This window comes from Eubalaena glacialis, chromosome 11 (assembly GCF_028564815.1).
Source record: "Eubalaena glacialis isolate mEubGla1 chromosome 11, mEubGla1.1.hap2.+ XY, whole genome shotgun sequence".
Classification (NCBI taxonomy): Eukaryota; Metazoa; Chordata; class Mammalia; order Artiodactyla; family Balaenidae; genus Eubalaena; species Eubalaena glacialis.
The window spans coordinates 3,447,799-3,466,239 of NC_083726.1; the positions used below are offsets into that span (position 1 = coordinate 3,447,799).

General features: G+C 59.8%; 1 protein-coding gene across 2 annotated transcripts in view; it reads right to left on the reverse strand.

Moving 5' to 3' along the window:
* GRAMD4 (GRAM domain containing 4) overlaps positions 1-18,165 on the reverse strand; it is a 78,630-nt gene extending 60,465 nt beyond the window's left edge. Inside the window, exon 1 of one of the 2 annotated variants that reach the window (XM_061205496.1) lies at positions 18,038-18,165. In XM_061205496.1, coding sequence (XP_061061479.1) covers positions 18,038-18,066 — 29 coding nt within the window. In that variant the 5' untranslated portion in view covers positions 18,067-18,165. Of the gene's footprint in view, positions 1-15,267; positions 15,324-18,037 lie in introns of those variants that run through there. The other variant, XM_061205499.1, reaches the window with a different exon arrangement.
* Positions 18,166-18,441: the final 276 nt, after the last annotated feature.

Consider the following 18,441-nt stretch of genomic DNA (forward strand, 5'->3'; position numbering starts at 1 on the left):
AGGAGGGCAAATCCTGTTTCTGACATCAGGTATTTCTGCTCCTCAGAGCAGCTCAGCACTGTGCTGCTCCCCCCCCATCGGACCACAGGGTCTCCCCAGCCACCCCTTCCCACCTCCTCCCACCCTACAGTTGAGGGTGTGGCCTTCTGGACAGGCTCCTTCCCCCAGGCTGTCCCCCTGCAGCTCAGTTAACCAGAACCCCACCATCTGGCCCCCCGCCCCGAGCAGCCTGAATCCAGCCTCAGCAAAGCATAGCAAATCAGACCCAAACCAGCATTTCATCTTAAGAAGGGGGCAGGGGGAGGGCTTCCCTGGTGGCGCAGTGGTTAAGAATCCGCCTGCCAATGCAGGGGACGCGGGTTCGTGTCCTGGTCCGGGAAGATCCCACATGCCGTGGGGCAACTAAGCCCGTGCGCCACAACTACTGAGCCTGTGCTCTAGAGCCCCCGAGCCACAACTACTGAGCCCGCGTGACACAACTACTGAGCCCACGCACCTAGAGCCTGTGCTCCACAAGAGAAGCCACTGCAATGAGAAGTCCGCGCACCGCAAAGAAGAGTAGCTCCCGCTCACCGCAACTAGAGAAAGCCCGCACACAGCAACGAAGACCCAATGCAGCCAAAAATAAATAAATTAAATAAATAAATTAAAAAAAAAAAAACAGAAGTAGGGGAGGGACACTTACAGGGTCTCCTGTCAGGATGCACTGCAGACAAGGTTCTATTCCTTGTCTGATTAGAATCGTCAGGCAACAAAAACCGATGAGCAAGATAAAGACCCCCCCCCACACCCACGTCCCTGGTCTCCACTTACCAGAGCAGAAGAGAACCAAGCATCTCGCTAGAATTGTCATCAACGTCTGACCATAACAACACTGTCACTGCCAAACCCTTAATGAACTAAAAACCATAACTCATCAGAACATACCACGTTCCACTGCATCCGAAAAACAAGCTGTGAAAACAGATAAAATGGATAAAAACTTACATTTCATATAAACTTGCCCCCAGAACAATAACCTGCAAATAAAGCTGTACTTGTTTTCATCCTCATTAAAACCCTGCCAGGAACCACCTGAAACCCCGAGAGCTCACTCAGTGGGGTTCCTCCAGATGGAAGAGCCCAGCTCAGCGCATCACCCCACTCCCACACGCGGTGGAGGCTCCAGATCACTCCTCTCTGGGAAAACCCAACATCCCACGGAAACAAACCCTCACAGAGCTTGGCCTGCGCAGGTCTCCTGCCAGGATCAGCAGGCCAAGAGCATCAGAGGAACGCTCTCCTGCTGGAGCCCCTCCTGGTCCGCAGCCAAGGGGCCCCAGGGTCTGGCCCTGGATTCCCAGGGGAGGGCAGGACCCTTCGAAAGCAGGCGTGCAGACCTGGCGTAACCAGACAAACAGGTTGGCAACACGGAGAAGGGTGGTTTCCAGTCCCACCCCGGGGTGGTAGCTGAGCCGATCCTGCAGCATCAGGAGGCCTCAGTGACAGTGCAAAAGGCCCGGAGATGACAAACCAATGCCGCCTCTGGGGCCTAACCTCCCAATTCCAAAAGGGAACAAAATCCCATCAACTGGTTCAGCCGAGAAGTGAGGAAGAACCCGGAAGCCCCTGCCAAGCACACCCCCCCCCCACGGCCCCAGAAGGCCCGGCTGCACCCCCAAAGGAGAGGGGTGAGGCTCCCTCAGTTACCACACACGTGCTATGGCAGGTGGCCCACTACCCTGCAGGAAAGGCCGCCCTGACGTCCGTCACCCCATCACACTCACACCTGTGCAAGCTGGCAGCTCTGGCCTCATCACGGCGATGTAACAGGTAAGACTCCAAGCCTGTGTCTCTTCCTGGGGAGCTGGGCCGGGCACCCGGTGGCCTCCTGGCCAGGCCAGGAAGAAGCAGCAGAGGGGAAACTGCAGCTACCCAGCCCCTGACCTCCCCTCAGAGCGCTGGAGCTGCACACAGAGGATCCCCACCTACTCCACAAAGAGCCTTTCCCTCAAGTCCATCCACCTGGGACGCCGGCTCAGCACACAGGGCACGGGAGTGGCCGCCAGGCGGGCTCATCCTTCCCCGCTGTGAGGCCCCTAGGCTATCCGCTCCTCCCCCCCACCATGAGCTCGAAAAGGGGGCAGAGGATTTAATGGCTGCTGGCTGTGGACAAGTGGCCACTCACCCCTCACCCCCGTCGGGCAGGGCAGCGCCTGCCTGGGCAGTGCGGGCTGGGGGTTCTCTGTGCACAGGGGCAGGGGACCCCCGATGGCACAGGGGACAGTCAGCCAGAAGAGCTGCTCCCCTGGCGACTGCCTGGGTGGCTCTGGCTGGGGGTGGACACAGGGAGGGGGCGGGGTGCGGAGGCGGGAAGAGGGGCCTCCACGGCCGTGCCAGCGGCTGAGCCTCCTGACGGGAGCTGGTTTTCCTCTCAGGTTCCCCACTCTGGGACCCCGGCGCCTCCACCAGACCCGGATCGTCCCGGGCATCACCACCTCCCTTCCCAGAAAGGCAGGCAGCACCGACCGGCCCTGCCACAAGATGAGCATCCGTGGTGGGAAACCCTTCACTAAAGGCAGATCCACAGCCCAGGACACCAGAGTCAGAAGAGACACCCCCCCCAAAGCAACCACATGAAAGCCCTGTCCCAGTGGCCGGTCCCCCCGATCACCGCTCATGCTGTCCTGGAACCCTCTCTGCCCCGTCCCGCACCTTCCCTGACACTTGCGAACTCGCCCTCTGCACCTGCCACCTCAGTCCCCAGGTGTGGGCAACACACCTGCGTACGCATCTCTGGGCTGAAGGGCACGTCCCTCTGCGCTTGCTTTGCGGGCCCCACCGGGCGGGGGCGAGGACACGCTTCCCTGGAAGCTTTGCCTCTTGACGGCCCCCCAGGCCCCCGTGACACCCCAACGCGGCCAGGTGTGCAGGGCCCCCAACCTTCCCCTCCTCTCCCAGGACCAGGGCAGCCCCAGCCTCTACCACCAGCCCTGACCTCCTCCCCGGGCCATTTCTACACCTGAAACCTCTGGAAACACCTGCCCTCCCTGGGCTGATCCCCAGAGGTTCCTCACCACCCCCAGGGAGGCTCTACCTCCGAGAGGCCAGGAGCCTTCCCACTCACCCCCCACCCCACTCTCCTCTGGCTGCTTCTGGCCTCTCCCCTACACCCCACACATGCCTGAACACACCTGGTCCCTCGTGCGCTTCCATACCTGCTCTGGCCTACAATGTTCTTTATTATCATCATCCCACCTGCTCTGCCCAGACCATGTCCACCAGTCCTTCAAGATTCAATCAGAAGGAGAGGGGCCGGGAGCAGGACCCTCCAGGGACCAGTCAGACCCCAGGGATGAAGCAGCGGTACTGAGACAGCGGGGTGTCGGCCTGAGGAAGGCACATGAGGAAACGAGGGAGCTGGAGCTGGTGATCACGGGCACGGAAGCTAGGGGTGCACAGCTGAGATCTCGGGCTCAGTGATGGGGGTGATCGGCAAGGCCCCAGCTTGTGCTTCGGTGGTGAACTCGAGGGTGCCTGTTACATTAAAAATAACTAAACAGGACTTCCCTGGTGGCACAGTGGTTAAGAATCTGCCTGCCAATGCAGGGGACACGGGTTCGGACCCTGGTCCGGGAAGATCCCACATGCCGCAGAGCGACTAAGCCCGTGAGCCACAACTACTGAGCCTGTGCCCTAGAGCCCGCGAGCCACAACTACTGAAGCCCACGTGCCACAACTACTGAAGCCCGCGTGTCCCAACTACTGAAGCTCACGTGCCTAGAGCCCATGCTCCACAAGAGAAGCCACTGCAATGAGAAGCCCACGCACCGCAACGAAGAGTGGCCCCTGCTCGCCACAACTAGAGAAAGCCCGCGTGCAGCAACAAAGACCCAAAGCAGCCAAAAATAAATAAATTTTTTTAAAAAAAATAAATAACAGACAAGAGGCTCCTGCATGACCAGTGAAGGCTGCACACCATGACCCAAGGACTATGGCTTCTCCAATTCGATGCACCTGAGGTCCAAAAATATGAAAAAAAAGAAGATTCAGCCCGTAAGTCTCCCCTTAAAAGTCTGCTCCAAGCCCATATATGCTGCTCTGGAAACTCGGCCACGTAGGGCGGCGCCAGCCCCACACCTGCCTCCCCGCCCAGGGATGTTCCTCTAAGGGACACTGCTGGCGTCCAGCAACCTGCCCTCCGCAGGCGGCGCCCAGGCAGCTAAGAAGCCCCAAGAACATGTGCTCAATGCACAAGAGCCGCAAATCCCTCTCCTGCACCACCTGAAGCCTCGCGTGAAGAGCGCACACAACCAACCAGGCGCACCTGCGGTGAAGCTTCTGGCTGAACCTGAGGTTGAGGGGAGAAGGAGCCGGCAGGTGGAAATCCAGTCACGGCTCCTCCACCTCAAGTCAGAATTCACGGGGACGTTTTCAACATTTGTTCCAAAAGATTGACCTCCTGCTCTTGGTGAAGAGAGAGGGTCTGCAAATCAGTCAACAAGGTTTCCAGGTTTCTTCGGCAGAAACGGTATCTTCAAGCATTTGAGAACAGTGAAGATAAAATCAATTCCTTTACGTTTTTTGTTCCAATGATTTCTTTTTAAAAACCTACATGGAGAGATTTCTAATTTAGGTTATGCTGGTGCACAAAAAAATTCCCAGAGTAGGGTTTATATCTTCTAATTATACAGAATTTAGGACAAAATATTCATGCAAGTGATTCTGAAATACTTTATAAATAGGTCATAATAGGCTCTCTTTATTGCCAAGAGTTTTAAACTCAGCCCAGCAGGGCCAGCCTCTATATGCAGAACCAGCGACAGGCAGGAGGCCAGCAGCACCCTCCGTGGTGCCGGCCACATCCTGGGAGAGCGGGTCGGGCCGGCTGAGAACCGGCCTGACACTAGTTTGTAGAAGCCAGTGGACGGGCTGGTCCCCGTAAACATAAGTGGGGGAATGCAAAGACTCTCCGGATGGAAACCTGCTTTGAACTCGAATCTCCTGCTGGTGTAGGACGACGCAGCTCCTCCCTGGTTTGATCCAATCCAATCCAATCCAATCCAAGCGAAGAGTGAAAACATTCAGGAGAGAAACCGAGCCCAGCCCATCCCCAGCTGTGAGTGACCGAGTTAGTGTGAGGCTGGGGCTCAGCATCCTCACTACCACTCAGTGCAAACAACTCACTTCACTATTTTTAATCACACAATTAAGTGGTCAGTTATCAAAGATACACACTTGCGAAACTTAAAAGGAGACGGATGGTCAACTCAAGTCGGCGGGGTGGGGGGGGGGGTGGGAGGAGTGGCGCTGGGCCTCGGGGGACAGCCATCAGCAGCCTCCCCTCAAACATGCCCCGGTGCCTTAGGCCAAGCGCTGGGCACACGGGCACGAGTGAGCCGGTCCTGTCGGCCCTCACGGAGCCCACAGTTACACTGCCCGGTCGATGCCAACAGACCCTCCCCATCCCTCCATGGCCATGGCTAACTGCAGGTTGCAGGGGCGGGCGGGGGGAGGGAACTCGGGACTCGTGGGGGACCTAACCTGGGGACGTCAGCCTGGGCCCTGCTTAGCTTTGCTAAACGTGGAGTCAAACCACCGTCCCTTTGCTGATGCAGCAGCAGTTAAGTCCTGAATCGGAGAACGCAAGAGGAAAAGGGATTTCATGGCCACGTTGGCCCTGGATGAGGGAGGACATGCCAGGGAAGCAGTCACCTGCCCGGGCCCATCAGCTGCAGGCACCCGGCTCCCATTCCAGGCCCCTGCCTTCTCCAGCCGCTTTTCTAAACTGGAAGCCTCGCGGGACTTCCCCGGTGGTCCAGTGGTTAGGACTCTGCGCTTCCACTGCAGGGGGTGCGGGTTCGATCCCTCTAAGATCCCATGTGCCACGCGCAGTGCAGCCAAAAAGTAAAAACATATAAATAAATAAATAAACCGGAAGCCTCGCCATCATCCTCAGCTGTCCTCACACAGACGCTGCGGACCTCTCCCGCCCCTACGCCCCGGGTCCAGGCCTCTCCCCCGCAGCTGGCCCGCGCTTGTTTCTCCCTCCCCTCCCCCACCAAGCTGCCTCAGCCAGGCCAGTGCTAAGCAACAGCAGATGCCCACCGACCGGCATCCGCAGCGGCAACCCCAGGCCCGGGTCACGTACACAGTGACAACGATGTCCCAGCCCCCCAGGGTCACCTCCTCTGGGGGTTAAGGAGTCCCCCACCCCCCCCCTCCCCCCAGCGCCTTCTCAGCTCTCCGGAGGTGTCCTGCAGCTCCTGGAGAGACACACATGGCAGACAGAAAGGCACGGGACAGGCCTCCCAGGACAGGGCGGGGGATGGTCCCCGTGCCCCGAGAGCTGCGTGGGCCAGACTCCCCGCTCAGTCCCGCCTGCCTTGGGAAGGAACCAAGGGCCCGAGGCCTGTGCAGGCCACCAAGGGTGGTGGAGACACCTCAAGGCCCTGCTGACTGCCAGTGGCTCAGCTACCCAGGCCACAGTAGGTGGGTGACGGTGGCCTTTAGAGTCACCCAGCCTCGCTGGCCCAGGCCTGCCCTCAAGGAGCTCAGGGTCTAGTGCGGGAGACCCATCCCCACACATTACATGCCAGGCGGCGGGGCTGGGTAAGGGGCTCAGGGAGGTCTGGCATGTGCAACCGTAGAACCCGGGTGTTGAGGGAACAGCCTCCCTGAGGGGTGCAGGAGGTGGTGAGGCCCTCGGGCACACACATGGAGGGGGTGGGCCACCCAGAGCCCTGAGCAGTGGGCCTGGCGCAAAGGGTTAAGGGTCCACGTGAGGCCCGCAGTTGCGTATCAGGGAGGACAGCTTTGACCTCTGAAAACACTTAAATAAACCCGAGGAGAGGGCAGGTGGGCCATGGACAAGGGCGTGGGCCCTGCGGGCAGCGAGCTGCCAGCCACTTACTTACTGGGTCCCCCCCCCCGACTCCCACTTGCTCATCTGCAAAGTGGGGACCAGGTGGCCCTTTCCGGGGTGGCAGCCACCCACGTACATCCCCTGGCACCCAGAAGTGTCCAGATACCAGCAACCGGGCTCATCCTCTCCCCGGGGCATCCTCAGACAGCCCTCCCTTGTCCCCCAACCAGCCCAGTCCCACCACACTGTCCCTGTGGGCCACGTGAGGCAGGGTCCCCGACATCCAGGGCTTACCTCCCTTCCCCATCCCGGGAGCATCTCAAGATGGCCAATTCTCCAAACGCAGAGGCGGCCACATCAGGTGGGAGGCCGTTCCAGAGCTTAGACAGTGGCTGGCGAGAGGCCAGGTCTCTCCTTTTCCTGCTTCCAGCCGCCCGCACACAGCAGCACAAGCCCCAGCCTGCAGAGAACCTGTCCGGCCGGCCCCTCTCTCACCAACGGCCGGCCCCTCACCAACGCAAGCGGGGCCTCAGCCTCCCTTCCTGATGCCGCCAGCACGCCTTCCCTCACCTGCGGTCACGAGGATTCCCAGCCCCGCTCCCTCCCCGACTCCCTCCTTCCGCCCTCCCCACCTGCCAGCAGATGAGGGTCGCGGGGGCACATGTCCTGGGGCCCGCCCACCCTGGGAGTCACAATCCTAGATGTCCAGCTTAGAATGTGATAGCCCATCGCCTTGCCCCCCAGACCGGCGCTGGCCCCCTTCCCCCAGGCCCTCCCAGGAGGGACACAGGCTGCCAGGGCGGGAGCAGCGGGGACACGGCGGCTCCTCCAGCCCTGCCTTCCCTCCTGTCTGTGGGCCAGCAGCTCCGCCTGCCCTCCCACCCTCGTGCCCCGGCCCTTCTGCCTGCTGACTCGTATTTCACTTCCTCTCCCCCACGTGCGCTCAGCAGCAGAGAAGTCACACGTCTGCAGCCTCCACCGCGGGCAGGCTGGGCGCTAAGGAGCAGGATGACCGCCAGTGAACCTCACTCCTTTAAATTCTACTTCCAGGTCCAGCATCCTTGGGTCCCAGTGGCCACCCCTCCCCTCCAGACCCACCCCCCACGCCGTCCTCCACTCTTAGGGGCTGACGTATCCACACATCCCCCGGCTTTCTTAAGCAGTGGCTGTGGAACAAAACACTGCTTTTCCTCCTGATCCAGGATGGGCTCAGCATGCTTGCGATGGGCTCGCCCAACAGGACAGGGCCGGGCAGGGCCTGGGGGCACGCCACCGCTGACCACCCTCCGCAGGCAGCATCGGCCACAGGTCCTCAGGGAGGCCTCCTGTCCAGCCCACCTGTCTCGTTCCTGACCTTCCTCTCTGGATGGACTAGGGAAAGGGCTGCAGACGCCAGCCCCTGGACACCTAACCTGGACGCTGAAGCCAGCACAGGACCCCAAGGACATGCCCAGGGGGTCTGGGAGGAGCGCACAGCCAGGCTCAGCCTGCAGAGACAAGGGGAGGCGTCCCTCGGGGCAGCTCCGCCTCTGGAACACGGCACCTGCGAGATGATTCACGTGCCTCACTGCCTTCTCAGCAGCGGCTGGAAGACAAGACACAACCGTCAGCGTGTGGACCGTGTGGCCACCCCGTGGACGGGGCGTTATGATCCGGTTCTTCTAAGAGGGAGATTCTGGTGATATTGAGGGTTTGTGTGTTTTCTCAACGACTCAAGTTGCTTCAGAGTTTTAAATGCCAAACTCCCGCCAGAGGCCACCACTGACACGCACCTTCCTGGCTCTGCCCCCCCACCCCGCCCGGGAGCCGTCTAGGCCGCAGCGCTCCCCACGCCCTGCCCCCTCGGGCCATCACTGGTCAGACCGGGCTCAGCCCAGCAGTGCAGCATGGCCACCCGCACCACGGAGACGCTGCCCCAGATGGTACCCGTGGCCCCACAGGTGACCCCTGTCACCTCGGAGCTCTGCAACCAGAGACGGGGAAACTCATCTCCAGGCAAGCATCTCCCAGCAGCTGTCTGTGGCCGTCACAGGGGACCCAGCAGACCCTCAAACATCAACCCAGAAAGCAGGAGGGACGGCTGTGGCACAGCAAGGACCTGGGATGGGGGGCACCCAGTGAGGGGGGGTAGGGCGCGCAAGGAGACCCGGCCAGCAGGTGGCCTCCAACAGGGCAGGTGAGCCTCACTCCCAGGCAGGCCCGCCCACCAAGCCCCAAGCCAGCCCCACCCCCCCGCTTCCTTAGGGCTCCCCTCACAGGACCAGGGGAGACGGGGTACCACCTCGGTGACGCCCCAGCCCCACAGCAGGGAATCGAGGGCTTTCAGGATGCTCAGCCGAAAGCCTGAGCTGGGGGCAGGACAGACAGCCATGTGTCCCATGGCTCCCCCAGCGTGGCCCGGAGCCCAGTCCTGCCCCAGCAGAGGTGTGGCCACATGCCAGCTGGGCCTCCAGGAGTCTTGGACAGGAGATGACCTTTGATAAACTGAGCCCACGCCAGCCCCAGCTGGTCCCAGGGAAGGCGGCATGGTGACCCACACGTGTAGACAGTACCGTGTGAGCAGGACCTCCCCACGAGTGTAGACGGCACAGTATACACAGCACCTCCTCACATGCACAGAGGCGGTGCAGTCAGCACGGCAGCTCCCGCCGCTGCTCCGTCACCTGTGGGCCACTCAAAGCGACAGCCATCGTGGATGCCACCCTCAGAAACCCGGAACCTGGCCCACGACACATGGCACACAGGAACCCAGGCGCCGGACCAGCTGCTGAGGCCCAGCCGGTGTCCCGTCCACTGACCACCCCCCCATTTTATCTCAAAAGGGCAGGAGCACAAAGGGACAACCGCGGTTCCAGGCGTCTTCCGAGCCCGCCCAGGTGGCCGCCCCTTTCCTCTGAAGCACAAACCCAGCAAAGCCCCGCCCGCGGCTGCTCTCAGGTCTCCTCGGCCCTGGGTCCAGGGTGCCCGCCCCCTGCCCACCAACTCGGCCCTAAAACGGCGGGCACCTTGCCTCTCACCGTCCCACCTGCTCAGAAGCCTCCAGCTGAAGCCCTCCCCGCCCCCAGACCCCACACACGTGCGCACGGAAACGGGAGCTGGCATAGGGCCCCGAGTGAACCAGAGCAGAACTCGCCCAGTTCTCTCCTTTCCAGAAAGGAACCCGGCCTCAGTGCTCCACCCCTGCTCCACAGAACTGTGGTCAGAGGCTGCCCCTCCCCGCTGCAGCGCGAGTTCCGAGGTCGGGGGAACTCACAGGCCAGGATCTGAGTCAAAGATGCGCCTGAGCTCCAAAGGGTCCCGCCGGCAGCCTTCCTCCTCGTGCCGCCGAGGCCGGGCCTCCAGGGTGTGTTCAAAGCCAGCCCCGCTTTCAGATTTCAAAGGGATGCCACGTCTGTGCCCATCCCCACAGGCCTGGGGTGACCAGGCACAGTGAGGAGCCCCCCAGTTCTCTCTTTCTCTCCTTGCAGGTCACAGACCTTCTCGGGGAGGCGGTGGGCCCCCCAGCCTCTGCAGGGCCCAGGCAGAGAACACCTATCAGCGCCCGTTCCAACAGCACAGCAAGAACCCAGGGGAGTAAGAAGGAGCCACACATGCACACAGCACTCTGGCCCATGAAGCCACTTCCCAGGGGGCGGGGGTAACAGTCTGATCCTGCTCTGCAGCTACACTGGAACTGAACGATCAAGTAAACGATGGCACATGGGGGGAGCCCAGTTTCCCACGGCTGGAATGGAAACTGATCAACGAGAGGAGCAGGATCCACACGGTAATGACTACAGATTATATCACTAGGACGAACTCACATCTCACTTAATATACTACTTAACGTATCAACACAGATGGTTACACACAGAAGTACTTACAGACGTGTGCATATCCACAGTGTGCGTTTCTGCTCTGCCAGCAGAGAGGGCCCAGAGCAATGAGACCCCAGTAGCCACGAACACACCCAGCGCCCAGATCTTGGTTTCTAAAACCATACTCCAGTAAAAGGAACCAGGCTCCTGGGAGAACTGGCTGATTCTAGGGCTTGGGAGCACCCATAGTGCCAGGAAGTGAGGATGTGTCCACATCACCCCACATGATGGGGGCACGTCAACTGAACTCAGGAACCACCTGAACGAGCTCCCAGCGGCCAAGGCTGGAACAATCTGACCAACAAAATAAGTAAAGTGGGACTGCACTGTTAACTCAAAGTATACAATACGGAGACATGAATCCACACTGACGTAAAACATGACTGAATAAATTGATAAATGGGGGAGAAGAGACAAGTCTCCCATTCAGAAGATTCCAAGTCAAAAAAAAAAAAAGAAGATTCCAAGTCATTTATAGGCACTCCACCCTCAAACCCCTTACGTGTGGGCTGCACATCCTGACTTCCTTCCAAGGAGGACAGCATGGACAGACGGAAAAGAGTAAGTTTACATCAGCCAGACGACCTCGGCCAACATCACAGCGATCAGTGCCCTGATGGGATGGGATGAGGGCTCTTCACCTCTGTGATCTTCCTCCCAAAATCCACGACCCCAGTCTAACCCGGAGAAAAACATCCAAATTCCAGCAGGGTGTTTCCAACTGTCCAAATTCCAGTGGAGAGGGATCTACAATGTCCCTAATATTCCTCAAGACTATCAAGTCATCAAAAATAAGAAAAGTCTGAGAAACTGTCCCAGCCCAGAGGAGCCGAAGGAGACATGACAACTAAATGTAGTATGGTGTCCTGGGGTAGAAAAAGGACATTAGGTGAAAACTAAGAAAATCTGAATAAACTACAGACTTCAGTTAATAATTGTCAATATTGGCCCATTAATTAATTATAACAACGTTCCACACTAAAGTAAAATGGTAATAATAAGAGAAACCGTGGGGAGGGACAGATATATGGGAATTGTGTTTTCTTTGTAATGTTTCTGTAAGTCTAAAACTGTCCTAAAAAGTACAGTCTATTATTAGGAAAAAAAAAAAGGAAAACAAAACCAAAAACCCAGCCTGCCACCCAGTGTGGGGCGTGGTGGGCAGGTAGGGCAGAGGTGGGGCGGGCAGGGCTCAGCTCACTCAGCAGCCCTGCCTGAACGTCCAGGATACCCAGAGCCAGACCCGGGCCTGCCCTTGAGGTGATCCAGAGGACACAGACAGTACAGTTTCAAAGTCAAGTGATCACACAGTAACAGAAGGATAATCAAGGAAGAGAAATAGTGGGGCAGCCAGTAAGAGAGCCCCATGGGACTTAATGCCTCACAAACACGCCACCCCCCCATCTGCAACCATTCACCCCCCGACACTGTCTCCAACGAGGCCAGCCAGGAATCAGATGAAAAGCAGGGCCCCTGCTCTCCAGGAGCTCAGAAGGCAGGCAGGTAAACAGAGGATCACACAGGATGACAGGCACAAGGGCCCTAACCCTGGGGGCATGGGAAGGCTAGGAGGGCTTCCTGGAGGAGGTGACTTGAGTGCAGCTCACATAAATGGTAAGTGTGCCAAAGGCCACTGAAAATGAGTCACATGAAATGGCTCATGGTGCCAGCACAGAGTTCTCAGACAGCCATAGCGACAGAAGGGGCCGCTATGAACTCTGACCCCGGGTGCCTGGTGATGCAAGGCGAGCTCACCAAGACTGGTGAGAAAGGTGGTCCAGGGTCACCTCGTGCTGGGGAAGAGGGGCCACACTTCAGAAGAGGCACCAAGCACAACTCTGTCACTACACGCTGCCACACGGTTGAAAATACATCCCGCTAAGTGAAGGAAAGCAGAGCCAAACGTCCACAGAGCATACGATTCCTCTGATATGAAATGTCCAGGGCAGGCAAATCCACGGAGACAGAAAGCAGATTAGCGGTTGCCAGGGGCTAGAGGGAAAGAGAATGAGTGATTGCTAAAGGGGGTGATGAAAATGTTCTAAAATTAGATTGTGGTGATGGCTGCACAATTTTGTGGATATGCTAAAAGTCGGTGAATGGCACTTTCCATGGCTGGATTGCATGGTATGTGAACTGTACCTCTTAAAGATGTTTAAAAAACAAACGCACACCTCTCTCACTGCCCAGGCCTGCCCCCGCCTTTGGGGAGCCTGGCCCCTCCCCTCCCCCAGCCCCCAGCTTAGCTCAGCTGCAGGTGGGCTCCCCCCAGCTAGGCCCCCAGGACCCAAAGCTGTTGGTCCCTGGAGGCCAGGCTGCAGAGTGGCCCCCGAGGGCAGAGCAGGGAGCGCCTCCATCATCCCTGCTCTGGGCTGCTCAGGACCAGGACAAGAAGGAGAGAGCCCCTGCCTCCACGGAGGACAACTACTGTGGGGGGCAAGGGGGCAAGTAAGGGGGGACTTCTATAAACGGGGTGCTGGGGGAGGCCTCCCCAGCAAGGGGGATGGAGCCGAGATGTGCCTGACACAAAGGTCTGCCATCCCTCGTACAGGTGTGCCCCATACCACACTCCATGCTGGCGGGCTGGGGAGGGCCTCCTGTGCCATGTACCCCCTGCCCACAGGGAAGGGCTAGAGGCAGCAGCCCTCTCCACCGATGCTGGGGACCTGACCACAAGAGGGGTGAGCGGTTTCCCTGGGGGTCCCCGGGCCACTGCAGCCTTCCATGGCACCAGCACACCTAGTTCTCCCACCACAGCTGAGCTGGGTTTGGCGGCACAGGGGGGCTCTGGATAGGGCCGCCCATCACCCCCCGCCCGATTCCCGAGGGACAGAGCAGTGGGGGCTTTCTGAGCGCCCTCAGTTCACAGAGGGAGCGGTGCCCGGTGTCAGGTGTCTCTCTCCCCAGGTGTGGTCTGAGCTTCCGGGAGAGCCAGAGCCCTCACCCCGACAACAGCCAGGGCCACTCCACCCAACACCAGCCAGTGCTGGGGCGCACTGGCCCCCTTCACCACGACTCTCCTCCTGGGGGGAAGCTGCGATGGTTGGGCCTCCCCACCCAGGGCCTTCCTGGGGGAGGCAGTGCAGACGCGGCCAGCTCGGGCCAGGGCCAGCTCGCAGGCCTCTGGCTTCTATATTCCACACCAAGACCCTTGTTTCCCGGCGACCAAATGGAGGCCCAGAGGGGTTAAGCGTCTTGCCCAAGAACACACAGCGACAGACAAAGAGTTTTCTCCACTTAATCCCCCTGCATACAGTACCCAGCTTAGGAACAGATACCCAGCTCTGCCACTCACCAGCCTGTGGCCTCTGGGAAGTTACTTAACCTCTCTGTGCCGACGGAGCTAATAATAGCACCGACCTCCAGCTGTTATGAAAATCAATCACCTAAAGTGCGTGGCATGCCATCAGGCCCAGGGTAAGAGACGCTCTTGCTATTAGCACACGTTTGATGGCAAAGAGACTTCTCATCATGACTGTAAATTTACTTCTGTTTCTTATACAAACCCCCAGAAATTCAACTGATTATCAGGGAGGCAGTGAGGTTAAGAGCACAGCCTTTGTTGCCAAACAACCCGAGTTCCGATCCCAGCTCTGCTACTTAACTAACTGGGGACTGAGGCCAGCCGCCTGCCTCTCTGGGCCTGTTTCTGCCTCTGCAGGATGCATGAAAGTGGAGGTTGTGAGGACCACGAGAGGCAACGCGTGAAAGACACTTAGCACCACGCCTGACACTATACTGAGTGATTTCTACTACTGTTAATTTTTTTTTTCCTTTGGACAGGCCAGTACTTCCTGTCTGCCGGTGTAACCACAGGGGACTTTAATCACATGGCTTAAACATAATCACAACCCTGGTTATAACTCAAATGCCAAATGATCTTAATAACCTTTAGATGGCGACCGTCATTAGTGGTGAATTACAGTCCAAAGTCTCTGCCCGACTCCTCCGTACAAGGCACATGCAGACCTCAAGGTTCAAAGAACACAGTTTTCTCTAATTAGGGAAACCCTCACTTTCTTGCTCCATCTCAATCAGTAAGGGAAGTCAGACGACCTGCCTTTAAGTTCTCAAGTTAACCAACTGCCTTCCTCCATCAGCGGCCAGCTCCAAGCAGGTGGCCGGGCTGCCCCTCACGCAGGGCTGGCTGTGCCTCAACCACTCTATCCGCAAAATGATCATCACCATCAAGGACCCAGGCCTCGTCCTCATCCACCAGCCAGCAACTGAACTTTCAGCCCCTTTACAAAGGGTGTTTCCTAGATTCTGCCCAGGATAAAGACCCAATGAGAGCCCCCATCGCCATACCACCCAAAAGCCAAGGAAAAATCAGACCTAAACCCCTTGCAGTGCCTAAGGGCCCCCCAGCCGGCTTTCAAGTCCCAAGCAAAGGCGTTCTGAGTGCCACCTGAGTGGTCACACTTGCACGTCCGGGCTGGTAAACAAACAGAAGCTGCTCCCCTGGCAAGAGCATCTGTATTCCTATTACTCACTCTCACGGCCCATGTCTCATTACCCCCAATTCATTTTTAACTTCTTTAAGGGGAGGGATGCTCTGCTACATACCCCAAGGCTGTCAGCAGCCTCCATAGGGAGCAGGGGTACTCGGCTTTTGACAAAGATGGTCTCCCTTCCTGCTGGCGACAGGAACAGCAGCCTCCAAGCAGGCCACACAGCCACCACCAGTGTCTTCCGTCCCAGCTGGCACACGCCCTCCACTGACCGGAGCTCCTGAGATGCTCAGCAAGTCCCCAGCACGGCCACTAGGCAGGAGCCCCCCATCCTGACTCACACAGGGGGCCAAACGCCACAGGCCCACAAGAAGGGAAACCAGCCTAGGTCCCCGAGAGGGAGTGGCCCCCAGAAATGGGGACCTGGCTGGAGCCACGCCGCTCCACAATGGGAAGCCCACTCCCACACAAAGCTCAGATATGACCGGCTTCAGGAGGGAAACTCCCAAACCGCGAAGCATGGGGAGCTGGACGGGGTCCCCTAGGGCCCATGAGATGCCAGGGTACCAGTGGTACAACCACTAACATGGGTCACACCATGGAAACATCAGGGGAGCCCTTCGCTTCTCCGATTACATTGATTCCACGGAGACGCAGACTGGGCCTGGCACTGGTATCTCTGTCACATCTGTAACATCGCTCAGATACTCTGTTACAAACAGAAAATGCGCTTCAGGCTCGCAATCTCCCCTGGCAACTGCACTCTCACTAGAATCTAATAACACTTTGTTTTCACTGGGCCTGAACCACTATTCTATTCTATTGTACAGCAAAAGTGGTGATTCAGGAAAAACGGGCCTGATTCTCCTCGTTTCTAGCCGGTGAAGGTGAGGCCCGGGGAGGGCAGGGGAAGCAGAGGTCACACGGAGCTGGCAACCATCGGGTTCCTGACACCCACTCTGGCTGGACAGATACGAGGAGCGCCTCACAGCCTGGCGGCTTGGAGAGACCACCAGGTTCTCCCCGCGTGAAGGGCCCCTGCCCACCCAACTCAGTGGAAGACACAGACTAAGGCGGCCAGGGCCAAGCAAACCACACTTTGAGACTTTCCTGTACAGTTTCCAGGAAATGCCTTTCCCGAGTGCAGGCAGGCAGACAGCAAAGGGACAGGCCCTGCCCGTCCCCAGGCCGCACCTCTGGGACAGCCACACCCCATAAGCCAAGGCAGCCCACAGGAAAGAAGGGCGGAGAGAGGGTGGCGCCGTCTAGAGGCTCCAGGGAACCTTACCTCCTGGTCCCCAGGACCAAGCTGGCACCCTCGCCCCAATAGGAGTCCAGCACTGTCCAGCCTGCAGGTTCAAGACCCCTGCCCGTGGTCACAGTGCTGCAGAAGGATCAACATCACAGCCAAGACAGAGGGAAGGACAGGCAGGCCAGGTCCCTTACCTGGGCCAGGCGGGGAGTTTTCAGAGGGGTTTGCAACGGGAAGGAGGGGCAGGTTTAATGAGGTCTCTGATCCGAGGGGTCCCAGCTCACATCCCAGCAGGGGACAAGGGCAACAACTCGAACACACTCACACAGCCAGACTGTGTGTCCCCAAAAGGGCCTGGGACACGTGGGGCAGAGTCAGGGACTCAACAGCCGCCAGGGGGCGAAGGGCACCGCTGGGCTCTCCAGGGTGTTCTGCTCTCTGCCCTGGGTGTGTCCAGTCCGGGAGGGGGGTGGGGGTGGGGTCTGTATCACATCATCTAATCCTCTTGTCAGCCCCTCTCCCCGTTTACTGGTGGGGAAACTGAGGCATGAGACGGCACAAGGCCTTCCTGCCCAAGGTCACCGAGCAGATGTGTGATGGAGGCAAGACTCCAAATTCCTCTCTTAACTATTGCACAGCCCTGCCCGTGCCAGGCCCAGGCCTGAAACTACCCCTAAGGCTGCGCTGCGATGAGCGCTGGGGCTCAGAAGCCTCCATTTTTGTGGGGGGAGATGCTCAGAACTCTGTCTTTTCTCCCCAGCCTGCACTAGGAAGGCAAGAAGGGAACCCCAGCCTGCAGAAGGTGTCGCCCAAACTGAATCCTCCCCGCCTCCGGAAATGCAGGGCTGGCAACAGCCCCAGGGTGGACTCAGCTTCCAGGGGTACCCCCTCAGGTTCATGGCCCTGGCCGGGGCCGCTGCTCCTACTGCCAGAGCCTCCCTGCCCAGACAGGTGCAGCAGCCCGCCCGGCTCCGACTCTCCTCCCTCCGCCGGTGGTAGGCCAGGCCTGGACGGGGGTGCAGGGCCTGCTCTGGGCAGGCGGGGGCCCCGGGCTGGGAGCTGCTGCACTACACCTCTCCTCCATGCCTGCACGCGGGGCTGGGCCCCAGCAGAGCCCCACCAGCTAAAAGTCCCAAACAAAGAGAAAGGGGACAGGGCGAACGGAGGGGTGCGGGGAGGAGGACGAGCGCCCACAACTTTTTGGCGGGGTCGTCTCTGGGGTCGCAGCGGCCGGGGTCTCCCTTCTCCTCTCCTGTGTCCCCAAGGAGTGAGTCGTGAAGACGACATTTGCCGCGCCCGCCCGTGCCCCAGCCTGGCCGCGGTGACCCCCGCCCTGCCCACCACCACCACCCCATCTCAGGCCCCGCGCCCACGGGACGTCCTCCTCTACCTGGCCAGCCCGGCACAACGCGGGCCAGGAGACGCCGTGGCCGCGGCGCGCCCAGGCCAACGCGGGACCCGGGGGCGTGTATGCGGGGCGCGCCCGCGCGGGGCCCTGCTAGGAGGGCCGCTGGCTGCGGGAGCGGGGAGAGCGTGGCCGAGCGCGCCGGGTCGCGGCCCGGCCGGCCCCCGTGGGGAGCCTGTCCGGGTGTCCGCCGAGGTCCGTGTGGGCGTCCGCGCGCGCGCCGCTTACCCTGCGCGGAGATCGGGACCACCTCTCATCCACCCGCCGCCTCGGCGTCCCCTTCGCCAGCCGCCCAGCCGCGCTGCACCTGCCGCCCGCCCGGGAGCCGAGCGGCGCCGGGGAGCCCGGAGGAGGCGGCCCCGCGGGTCCCGGCCACGAGCGCGGAGGCGGCGGCGGCGGCGCCAGGTCGCGCGCTCGCGTCCCGCTGCGCGGAGTCTGCGCGCCCCCGGCCCGGCCTGCGCAGCCGCCGCCCCGCCCCGCGCGCGCTCCGCCACGCCCAACGCCCCGCCCCCACGCCCCCGCCGCCACGCCCAACGCCACGCCCCACGACCTGAGCTGGCAAGCCCCGCGCCGCCCCTCCGAGCCTTAAAGGAGTCGCGCCCCTCCTTGTGCCGCCTCGGGGCAGCCGGCCC